Raw genomic sequence first — 12,059 nt, 5'->3', positions numbered from 1 at the left:
AAAATGGTGAATTGGGTGGAATTCAAATGAGATTCGTCCTTGGGTTATTGCGGGAGAAAATTTGAAGACTCAGTGGACATGCTCGAGTCTTTTGTTGTCTCTCTCTCTTGCTCACAAGTGGTTGGCATGCCATTGTTGTCTCTCTCTCTCTCTCTCTCTCTCTCTCTCTCTCTCTCTCCCTCCGTCGTGTGATGCCACCGAAGCCTCTCTCTCTCTCTCTCTCTCTCTCTCTCTCTCTCTCTCTCTCTCTCTCTCTCTCTCTCTCTCTCTCTCTCTCTCTCTCTCTCTCTCTCTCTCTCTCTCTCTCTCTCTCTCTCTCTCTCTCTCTCTCTCTCTCTCGAACACGAGGGTGTTGGGTGTTTTGGCATAGGCAAGGGTTTTGGTGAGGACAGAGTAGAGGGAGAGAGGAGTGGTGTCTTGGATTGTGTGTGCGCAGGCCTGTTTGGTGGAGGAGAGAGGGCAAGCTGGTGGGGAACGGAGTAGGAGGAGGGAGGAGCACGAGGGGGCGGGGGTTGCAGAGTCTCTCTCTCTCTCTCTCTCTCTCTCTCTCTCCTACCTAACATGGAAAGAATAGGGAGGGGAAGGGGAGGGGAGGGAATATCTGGGCAGGGTATTAGTCGAGGTTATTGTGGTTTTCCTTTTTAGTGTGCAAGTAATAAGTATGTTATACACATTTTCAACGAGTACGTCTCGTTGTCTGCAATGGAAGGGTGGCGCTATAGTTCTCATAAGGAAGGTCGGCCAGTTGTGTGGAGGGGAGGCATTATCTGCATGCGAGGGGTTCCATATGGAAAGACAGTCAGTTGGGGGGGGCTGTTTGCAGGAGGTGACCAATAGCAAGGTTGTTATTGGCCAAAGCTGAGGAGAGCTGTGTGCACCACGGGTTGAAGGCAGTGCTGGAGGAGGGAAGCTCGGTTGTGAGCAAGAGAGTGGCTGCCAGTTGAGGGGGTGGGTGCTGGTGTGAGAACTTAGAGATTAACTTAAATGTGATTAATATCACTATTAATTAATATGCTAATGTCAATATAAGAGTGCAAAATAGAAATAGAGCAATGACAATAGATTGCACTTGAATGGAGAGTGAAGACCTTGTTACAAATGAGGGCAGCTAATGGGATTTATATACAAGTGAGGGAGTGAGGATTATCCATCACATGGGAATTATAGGTAGGTGGGAATAGACACATGTGGAGACTTGCATAGGTAGAAAAGGGTCCATGTGGGAATTAGGGAATAGATGTAGGTGGAAAGGAAGTCCACACTTATTATAATCATAAGTTACTTTTACATCGCCCCTTAAGGGTGGACTTCTCGTTGTAACATTGAGATTGATGAACAAAAGAGCTCTGTGAGGTAGCCATGTCGTAGATACATGCTATCCCCCCTCAATGAGAAGTTCATCCGGTAGGGATCAAACTAAAATTACAAGATGATGCGTGAGAGATGCAGTCAATCGCTTGCAGAAGCATGTACTCCGATGTGCCAAGAAGAGGAATGTCATCCGATGCGCCTAAGATAGCCATGCCTTCAGAGATTTTCCATATGTAGATATTGTAGTCTGCCATAAGACGTTCCCAGCCACATTTGAGCAAGTAGTGGTGCATGCGGATGTACCACTCTCGTGCAAATTGTTTTAAGCCATAAATGGGCTTATGCAATTTACATACATAATCAGGGTGGTGAGGGTCTTCAAAATGAGGAGGTTGTAGCATATAGATGAGCTCTTGAAGCAAGCCATGTAAGAAGGCAGTTTTTATATCAAGATGATGTAAAAGAAGATTAAACTTAGCAACAAGTGCAATAAGAAGCCGAAATGCAGTCATACCCAATACTGGCGAATAGGTGTCAAAGTAATCCACACCTTGTTGTTGAGTGAAGCCGTGAGCGACAAGGCGTGCCTTCTGGCGATCAACCGAGCCGTTGGGGTGGTATTTCTTCTTTAAGAGCCCTTGGCAAGAGACAATGTTATGATTCTTAGGAGGTGGCACAAGCTTCCAAGTGTTAGCTTCATAGATCTCGCGAAGAGAGCGGGTGCGACCATGCGAGCTAGAGGCGGCTTGGTCGAGTGTATAGCCGAAGTGTGTTTCAATGGCGAGGTGACAGAAGTAGAGCTATGAGGCTTGACTTTGTCGACATCTGCTGGGATGGGAGTAACTGGCAAAGTTTCATGGGAGTTGCGGAAAAAAGGTGAGACCGGTAGCGAAGGTGATGGGAGCTCACGAGGTGGAGCACCGAGCGTCTGCAGTGTGATGGAAGTAGCGGCAGTCGGGATGGACGGTGTTGGTGATTGTGTCAACTGTGAGGAGATGGGTGCAAGAGGTGGTGCAGGAGTGTTGCGGATTGGCTGTGCATGAGAATGCGAGACACGAGGAGGTGGATGGGCAATGAGGAAAGGCCTTTGGATGGTTAAGGGAGGCTTAAGATTGTGCCTAGAAGGGTGGGAAATTTGCATGGGTGTGTGTGTGGGTGAGGTCGTCAACAAAGATTGATGAGAAGAGTGGATTGGTGATGAGAATGTAGGGTGCAATGGTGGAGAAGATTTGCCTGAGATGATGAATTCTTCATCAAAGACGACGTTACGGGCAAAGATAAACTTGTGATGGTCTGGGATATAGAGGTGGTATGCCTTGATGCCAAAGCGATCACCATAGCCGACAAAAGTTGTGCGTTGAGCACGTGGTGATAGTTTTGATAAAGGTTGTGTCACAAGTGGGTATGCAATGTTTCCAAAGATGCAAAGATGGCCAAGATGAGGTGGGTGACCATGCCAGAGGGTGTAGGGTGTAGTAGTAGGATTGCGGGTGGATGGAATGCGGTTTTGAATGTAGCATGCAGTGGCGGTAGCTTCTTCCCAATAGGTGTCTGGGAGGCTAGCTTGAAGAAGAATGGCACGAGAAGCTTCAAATAGTGTGCGATTCTTGCACTCGGCACGACCGTTTTGTTGTGGGTGGTCGGTGATGGAGAATTCATGTCGAATACCAACAGAAAGACATAGATCTTTGAATGCATGAGAAGTGTATTCCCCACCATGATCTGTGCGGAGAGTTTTAATGTGGAAACCATGTTTAGTCTCAACTAATGCCTTGAATGTGCAAAAATGAGAGAAGGTTGAGGATTTCTCGGCCATGTAGTAAGTAGTTGTGTATTTTGAGAAATCATCTATAAAAGTAAGCATATACTTATTGCCAGTGAGGGAGTTGACGGGCAATGGGCCACAAACATTAGAGTGGATGAGGTCGAGAGGTGCAATGGCTCGTGATGATGAAGTGGGGAATGGGACATGATGTGCTTTAGCAAGAATGCATCCCTCACAAAGTGTGATGTGAGTGAGGTGCTTGGGAAGACCTAGTGCAAGTTGGCGATGAGTGAGTTGGTGCAAAACATGTTGAGAAATATGTCCTAGTCTATAATGCCATTTGAGTGTGTTTTCTTGTGTTTTTATGGATGATGCAGATACATGTGCAGGCGATGAGTCGCCCAATGGATAAAGACGCCCAATTTTGGGGACCAAAAGTGTGACATACTGACCATCTTTGTTTAGTGCCGAAATGTGGCAGCCCTCTCGCATGAATTTGATGATGATGCCGTTGTGAGTTAGCTCGCTGACAGAGATGAGATTTTTCTTGAGACCAGGGACATAATATACGTGAGAAATAGTGGTGTGTAGGCCATTAGGTAGGTTAATGACAGCATCTCCATAGGCTTTGGCGAGCTGGATACTGTTATCACCGAGGCATACTTCTAGAGGGTGTTCTAGATAATTGATGTTGGATAGCCAGTGTAGGTGATATGTCATATGATGGGTGGCGCCCGTATCAAGTAGCCAGATATTGGGATATGAAGTGGCTATAGTGGTGGCATATAGTTGCAAAGGATAAGATGGGCTATCATAAGTAGATATGTCAGCATAATGAGCTTGGCCATAAATAAAAGGAGATGGTTGGCCATGGCGTGTCCCCCCGTGAGGGTAAGAAGGATATAGATTAGGGTGAGAGATAGGACGATTACCTTGATTGCGTGGTTGCCGACAGTCCTTTGTGAGGTGTCCAAAGCGATGAGAGTTGGCGCATTGCTTTGAATTTTGGTGATTGTGGTGGCTTTGAAATTGCAACTTTCTTCCATAATTATTGTGTTGTCGAGGAGGGCCCGAATATTGAGGCTTCTTGCCGTTGTAAGGGCGTGAGTTTCTTGTCATAGTGACAAGTGCCGTGGACTTCTATGAGCTGCTAGTGTGGTTGCGAAGCGTTTCCTCCTGATGGATCTTGGGTACAAGATTTTGTAGCTGCAAGTTAGCCGTAGTGGCTTGTGTAGTGATAAAGGCTCTCCATGATATAGGTAGAGAAGCCAATAAGAGCATACTTTGAAGCTCTTCAGGGATGGCAAGCCCTGAGATAAGTACTTCATCTAGAAGTATTTTCCACGTCTCCAAAAACTTGGAGGATGACTGACCCTCTTGCATGGTAGTGTTTACCAATTTCTTGATTAGGGAAACTTGGTAGACGAGGTCAGTGTGCTCGTAGTTCTTCTCCAAGAACTTCCAAATGGCACTAGCTGTAGTTAGCTTTTTTACCATTTGGACTTGCCGATCTTGGCAATGGAGAATGAGCTCCATCTTGGCACTATTGTTTCTACTATGCCAAGTATTATAGGTGTCGATGAAGTATGTTGAATCTTTGTCTTCAAGGTTTTCGGGGTGGTCAGGTTGCTCTTCGACTCCTGACATGACGTCCCAAAGTTACACCTGTGTGAGGTAGAGTTCCATCTGAATCTTCCACACTTGGTAGTTAGTGCCGTTAAGCTTGTCGATAATGTAGCGGGGCTTGTAGGTGGATGCGGAAGATGAAGAAGCTAACTCGGCCATCTTTCGAGGTTCCGGATTCCTTGAAAAGAATGGAGAGTGAGGCTTCGAGTGTGGGCTAGAGAGATGGAAGACTCTTAGCGCTATTTAGAAAAATTAATCTTAAGCTCTATCGCTTTGATACCATGTGAGAACTTAGAGATTAACTTAAATGTGATTTATATCACTATTAATCAATATGCTAATGTCAATACATAAGAGAGTGCAAAATAGAAATAGAGCAATGACAATAGATTGCACTTGAATGGAGAGTGAAGACCTTGTTACAAATGAGGGCAACTAATGGGATTTATATACAAGTGAGGGAGTGAGGATTATCCATCACATGGGAATTATAAGTAGGTGGGAATAGACACATGTTGAGACTTGCATAGGTAAAAAGGGGTCCATGTGGGAATTAGGGAATAGAGGTAGGTGGAAAGGAAGTCCACACTTATTATAATCATAAGTTACTTTTACAGCTGGTTGCTTATAGTTAGAGGAGCACATGCCGGAGGATCAAGCTGAGTTGGGAGAAGCTCTGTAAAGCGTTAGCTGAGGGCGCCCTTTAGGTGAGCAAGGCCTGGTAAGAAGGAGGTTGGTGCTGCTTTGGTAACGTGGAGGAGCCGAGGATTCTGAGCCAGAGGAAGGCCGCCAAGGGCCTGGTCATAAACAAGGCAGGGGAGTAGAAGGCTGGAGGGCTGGGGTGAGCAAAGGGGTCTCGGCCATGAGCAGGAAGGATGCTGAGAATAGCATGGAGAGCCTCTAGGAGGTCAAGTGCTATCATCTGGGGAGAGAGAAGGCGGCTGGTTGTATAGGAAAAGAGGATGAGAGGACTGCAAGCTACAAAGGGACCTCGACTAGCAGGCGAAGGGACACTAGGCTGAAAGGGTAAGGGGAGACCGCCATTAGAGGGATGCTGAGACCTGTACGTAAAGCAATGCCAAGATTGGGTTGCAGTGAGGATTTGTATGTAGTTGGAGAGGGAGCCCTGCGGGCGACAAGAGAAAGGAGGGGCCATAATAGAAGTGGAGAAACGCTGCAGAAGGGCTGAAAACGGATTGTAGGGCTGGTCCCAAGCAAGGGTATGGAGCAGGCTACAGGTACAAGAAGGAATGCCACTGGGTAGTGCTAAAAAGGCTACAAGGAAGCTCACGAGAAATTGATAAGGGGTGGTTTCCCATGTTGTCGAAGGACAGGCTCGCCACGCTACTTATGGAAAGATGCACAAAGTTTAATGATAAAGTTACATTATTATATACCCTTTTTTGACGGACTTCTCGTGATATTAACTCGTTCTACTCTCAGCTTTGTGTCGTTGTTCTCTCTCTCTTTCTCTCGTATCTTGTAATGCATCAAAACAGGTGTACTTTCCGTGAGTACCAATTGTGTGAGTGCTCCCTATGTGGTTGAGGTATATGCCTTGAGGATGAACGCTTGAGGGAAAACTTGATGTCAGCCAATGATCTTGGGGTGCACGACTCCTTATATGTGAGTGTACGATGTTATCACGGGCCATAGATTGGGATAATTGATTGTATGCTTTGCGACCGGGTCTATACAATCAGGGTTGGTCGGGTTCAGGCTTGGACAATAATTGTTTGCAGATTGGAAGTCTAGGTGTGTGTTTACTAGGAGATAGGGGTGCTGTGAAATCACTGGTTTTCTCATTTCCCCCTTTCCATCTTGTGGTGCCCCCACGGAGGATCCACTGATTGCTTCTCGACCAAGTGTTCGTGCATCAAGATGAAGCAAGGGTTTGGTCCGGTGCTCAAAGGAGTTGAAGATGCAGACAACTGGATAGCCGATTTTGAGCTATTTATACTGACAGTACTGCGGATGCCAGGTGATGATGCAAAGGCTCCAGAATCTACCTTTGGTGCTGCAAGGTAAAGCAAAAGCTGTGTTCAATGGCTTAGAAGATGCACACAACCAGACTTGGATCGGATTTCGCGAGCAATTCTTACAAAGGTATTGAAAGGTGGTGTCAGCTTTGGAAGCAGATGCAAAGATCAAAGGCTTGCAGTAGGATGTAAGTGCAAATTTTGATGCTTTTGTTGATAAATTCAAAGCTTATTGGGGAGATTTTGCGGCTGCTACCAAGCTATATTGCGGTTTAGGAATTTTGCGGTTGCTTTTGTTGATAAATTCAAAGCTTATTGGGGAGATTTTGCGGCTGCTACCAAGCTATATTGCGGTTTAGGGATTTTGCGGTTTAGGGACTCACCATCACAAGCCATTATATCATGCAGTCTATATATCTATTTTATATCATTCTCTCTATGTAGTACTATTTTACCTAAATAATGCTATGGTTGAGCATGAATGCTCACCGAGGGGGTGGGCAATGATGGTGCACCCAAACTGTGTCGGCCCATGGAAGTGCCAATAGAAGCGATGTGGAAATCACTCGCCTGATGGGAGAATGCTTGAACAGATGCTAGATGCAGATTGCGGCAAATGTAATTGGGATGTGTATGCCATATGTGGCTCTGAATTGGTCAAACGCAGTTTAGAAGCTTTGCCAGGAAGGGTGAGTTGGTATTCTCGATAGGTGGTGCCATGATGTATGCAAAATGATTGCCCAAGCTTGGCAAGTTCAAAGCTTCTCATGTGCTTTAAGTCAAGTATATTGCAGCTAGTCCATCGAGGGCTATTACAAAGTGGATGCAACAATAAATGTATTGCGGGTGTAATACTCTCGACGAGCGCTGGAGGTGATCAAGGACGCGTGAAGCAAAGCTAAGCAAGGGATATTTAAGAGATTAAAATTGGATTCAACATTTTTTAAAAAAAAGAGTACGACTCGCTGTCTGCAATGGAAGGGTGGCGCTACAGTTCGCATAAGGAAGGTCGGCCAGTTGTGTGGAGGGGAGACGTTGTCTGCATGCGAGGGGTTCCATATGGAAAGACCTCAAGTTTGGGGAGGCGGGGGGGGGCGTTTGTAGCAGGTGACCAATAGCGAGGTCGCTATTGGCAAAAGAGGAGGAGTGCCGTGTGCACCAGGGGTTGAAGGCAGTGCTGGAGGAGGCAAGCTCCGTTGTGAGCAAGAGAGTGGCTGCCTGTTGAGGGGGCAGGTGCTGGTTGCTTATGGTCAGAGGAGCACATGCCGGAGGATCAGCGTTGATTTGGGAGAAGCTCTGTAAAGCGCTATAAGCTGAGGGCGCCCTTGAGGTGAGAAAGGGCTGGTGAGAAGGAGGTTGGTGCTACTTTGGTAACGTGGAGGAGCCGAGGATTCTGAGCCAGAGGAAGGCCGCCGAGGGCCTGGTCATAAACAAGGCAGGGGAGTACAAGGCTGGAGGACTGGGGCAAGCAAAGGGGCTCGACCGTGAGCAGAAGGGGTGTTAAGAATAGCATGGAGAGCCTCTGGGAGGTCAAGTGCTATCATCTGGAGAGAGAGAAGGCGGCTGGTTGTATCGGGAAAGAGGATGAGAGGACTGCAAGCTACAGAGGGACCTCGAAGAGCAAGAGAAGGGCCACTGGGCTGAAAGGGTAAGGGGAGGCCACCATTAGAGGGATGCTGAGACCTGCACGTAAAGCAAAGCCGAGAGTGGGTTGCAGTGAGGATTTGAATGTAGTTGGAGAGGGAGCCCTGCGGGCCACAAGAGAAAGGAGGGTCCATAATAGAAGTGGACAAACGCTGCAGAAGGGCTGAAAACGGATTGCAAGGCTGGACCCAAGCAAGGGTATGGAGCAGGCTACAGGTAGAAGAAGAAATACCACTGGGTAGTGCTGCAAAGGCTACAAGGAAGGTCATGAGAAATTGATAAGGGGTGGTCTCCCATGTCGTCGATGGACAGGCTTGCTACGCTCTTCATGGAAAGCTGCACGAAGTTTCATGATAAAGTTACATTATTATGCACCCTTTTTTGACGGACTTCTCGTGATATTAACTCGTTCTACTCTCAGCTTCATGTCGTTGTTCTCTCTCTTTTTCTCTAGTATCTTGTAATGCATCAAATACAGGTGTACTTTGTGTGAGTACCGATTGTGTGAGTGCTCCCTATGTGGTTGTGGTTGAGGTATATGCCTTGTGGATGAATGGTTGAGGGAAAAACTTGATGTCTGCCAATGATCTTGGGGTGCACGAAAGTGTCGGGACTACTTATATGTGAATGTACGATGTTAGCAAGGGCCATAGATCGGGATAATTGATTGTATGCTTTGTGATTAGGTCCGTGCAATCAGGGCTGGTCGGGTTCGGGCTTGGACAATAATTGTTTGCAGATCGGAAGTCTAGGTGTGTGTTTACTAGGGGATACGGGTGATGTGAAATCACTGGGCTATAGAGAGGCATTCAGATTGTGCGCTAGTGGTTTTCTCATTTCCCCCTTTCCAACGTGCTATATAGCACAAATCGCAGACGACTGTAAGGCACCTATTATGCAGAAAACGGCACAGACAAAAATTTTGCACAAATGATGAAATTGCATGTGCAGACCTGGCTGTAGTGGAAATGGAGGCCGAAATGAGTCTGAATCCGAAATCTGAGCAGATTAAGCTCTATGAGCTTACATGAAATATTTGTCAACCTGCAAACGCTCGCCAAACCTCACTGTAATCGGAGAAAGTGAGCAAGCTTGTGCTGGAGCAACTGGCGACTAAGCTCGAGAGGACGTAACCTGCTCTAATACCAATTGTTGGAATTAGGGTTGCAAAGAAACACACACATCTTGGAGAAGATGAAGGAAGCTCAAGGCACAAAATAGAGAGTGTGTTACTTAGTGTGCAATGGAAAGATAGATAGCCCTAGAGTGATGGGCGTATATACAATGCACGGGGGAAAAAACTTCCTAAAGAGGGAAAAAATGCCCGGGCGGTCCTATTGTGTTCACACACATCACTTCCACATGTATATATATGGTAACAAGATGGGCGTATATACAATGCACGGTGAAAAAAACCTCTTAAAGAGGGGAAAAATGTCCCGACGATCCTAGTGTGTTCACACACATCACTACCACATGTATATGGTAACCATTCAATGGTTGGCTTTAATGGATAATCAAAATGGACCTCAATTCACTCATTTTCATTTAACACAAAAAATCCAGATAAATGTTCATGTGTCCAACAAGATTTTTTTCTAGCAGTACATAGTCTTTATATTCGGGCCAAGAAGATTAAGAGAGATACTGAAATTCCCTTTGCATGTTGTAGTTCCGATGAATAACTATGAAAACTCATTTGATGTGCATGTGTTTTTCCTTATCTAAAGTTGATCTCCATCAAAGTTTTTGGAGATTGGGTTAGTAAAAAGTTTGGGTTCTTGCATGTGTGTTAGAAGCGGTTCACAACGCATTAAAACTTCAGTAGCCATTGCTTTCTCTTATCCGGAGTTTCATAGAAGAAGTGATGAAGATGTGGAAGACTTTTTGGAAAAAATGGAGGTTGCCTACATTAGCAATGATATTCACGATCCTGGACAGATGTTACGTCTTCTCCAAATCTGTTTGAAGAGTGATGCAGGAGTTTGGTCCAAAGCATTTGAAGACGAGTTGCGTGCGGCGAATCCGCCTGTGACATTAAGTTGGGACAATCTAAGGCATGGATTGTAAGTAGATTTTGTGAAGACAGAAGATCCTGACAAAGTGTGGCAAGAAGTAGAGGGTTTAGTGCCAAAGGGAATGTGAGCTAGTAGATGCATACATACGTAAGTTTTTATTGGCATGGGAGAGGATGTGCAAGGCCTTAGCACCACAGGTACCCCCACCTGACATGATGAAGAAGGACAGGTTCTTGGATGGTCTTTGGGAGAATATACATTGGAGAGTGGAGCTAAAGAGGCTTAGGACATATGAAGATGCACTGGAGGTATCAAGGAACAAAGAGTGGAAGCTAGAAGCTGAGAAGAATGAATCAACTAGGAGTAGAGTATTCACCCAAGAGGTCTGAGTTTCAACCTATGGATTCCTTGCAAGGTCGCATGCCAGGGACTCATCATGAACCAGTGGTTTCTGTTACTCCTCAAGTTATGCCAGCAGTGCAAGATGATGGGCTAAGGCAGGACATGAGACAAGTGATAGATTTAATGAAGAATATCATCCTAAACATGCTACGTAATGTGGGAAATAATCAAGGTCGGGGGAGGTTTGCAAATCAGCCAGGAGGTGAAGAAAGACCCAAGAATGGTGTTGGACAAAGCAATGGTAGATTCGGGAGGCAGACGCCCACGTGTTATAATTGTGGAGAGTTGAGCCACATCAGACCACAATGTGATAAGCCACCAAGGATGGAGGGAGACATGTATCCATTGCCAAGACAGGGGCTAACTAGTTCCAATGATTATAGCATTGAAATTAACGGAGAAGTCGGCACCAGTGGATTAACCCAGGAGAAAAAGTGAAAGACAAAAGTGATAAGTGTGGTCACTTTGGAGAAGGCACCAAAGCTGGAGGATACATTAGTGATGCCTATTGGGAAGAGGACCACACAAGATAAGGAAGGAAGAAGTGCCCTAGGTCCTAGCAAGAAGAAGGGAAAGAGACATGAAGGCGAGGATGTCAAGGCCAAGAGGAAAAGAAGGGCTCATCGCAAGTTTCATGTTTCAGATTTTCCACTAGGGGATGGGCAATTAAGCTATGACTTGAAGAAGGATATGACAAGGCAGATGTTACTTTTGGGTAGCTTACAGAGATGGTGCCTAAGCTAAAGCAACAGTGGAAGAGGATGGTTAACCCAATGGAGAAAGAACCAGAGAGCGGTTCAGTGAAGATGTTGGTGATGGATGAGCTACCAGACATTTGTGAGCAAAAGAAAAAATATGGGACAAGGTTATGTTGATGGTGGATCCCAAATATGTGTCATAACACACTCATTTGTTGAGAAGATGGGTCTTACAGTGACTGGGGTGTGAGGCTTTCGGATCAGATTGGTAAAGCATCAAAAGTAAAATGTTTGGGTGTTGTAAAGAGCTTAGAAGTGGAGGTGTATGATGCAAAGGTGGTGGCTGATTTTCATGTGATGCCAGCAGGGTTGGGAGCATATCCTATTATACTAGGTAGACCATGGTTACATACAATGGGAGCTGTTCAAGATTGGAGACGTGATACGATTAGCCTCTATGGAAAGACAGGTGCCAAGAAGCTATATAATATGGACACAAGGAAAGTATTGGAAGAGCTATATGAAGATGAGGATGAGTCTAGTGATGAAGACTATTCCAAAATGACTAATGAGGACAATGATAGTACTACCAGCAGTGATGAGGATGGTGATGTTG

General features: G+C 45.8%; 1 protein-coding gene and 1 pseudogene across 1 annotated transcript; both read right to left on the bottom strand.

Moving 5' to 3' along the window:
• Positions 1–5,503: 5,503 nt before the first annotated feature.
• LOC147441562 (uncharacterized) lies at positions 5,504–7,077 on the bottom strand (annotated as a pseudogene).
• A 679-nt stretch (positions 7,078–7,756) lies between these two features.
• Positions 7,757–8,824, bottom strand: LOC147441561 (uncharacterized). Its single transcript, XM_086483749.1, has one exon. It carries the CDS (start codon positions 8,592–8,594, stop codon positions 8,106–8,108), a length of 489 nt encoding a protein of 162 aa, XP_086339875.1. The 5' UTR covers positions 8,595–8,824; the 3' UTR covers positions 7,757–8,105.
• Positions 8,825–12,059: the final 3,235 nt, after the last annotated feature.

The sequence above is a fragment of the Adiantum capillus-veneris genome, chromosome 15 (genome assembly GCF_014529385.1).
Source record: "Adiantum capillus-veneris isolate H3 chromosome 15, ASM1452938v2, whole genome shotgun sequence".
Classification (NCBI taxonomy): Eukaryota; Viridiplantae; Streptophyta; class Polypodiopsida; order Polypodiales; family Pteridaceae; genus Adiantum; species Adiantum capillus-veneris.
The sequence above is the reverse complement of the archived record's forward strand: the minus strand, read 5'-3'. Positions and strand labels throughout refer to the sequence as shown.

Coding starts and splice junctions, on each gene's coding strand:
- LOC147441561 (XM_086483749.1), bottom strand. CDS start 8,594: ATGACCTTCCTTGTAGCCTTTGCAGCACTACCCAGTGGTATTTCTTCT.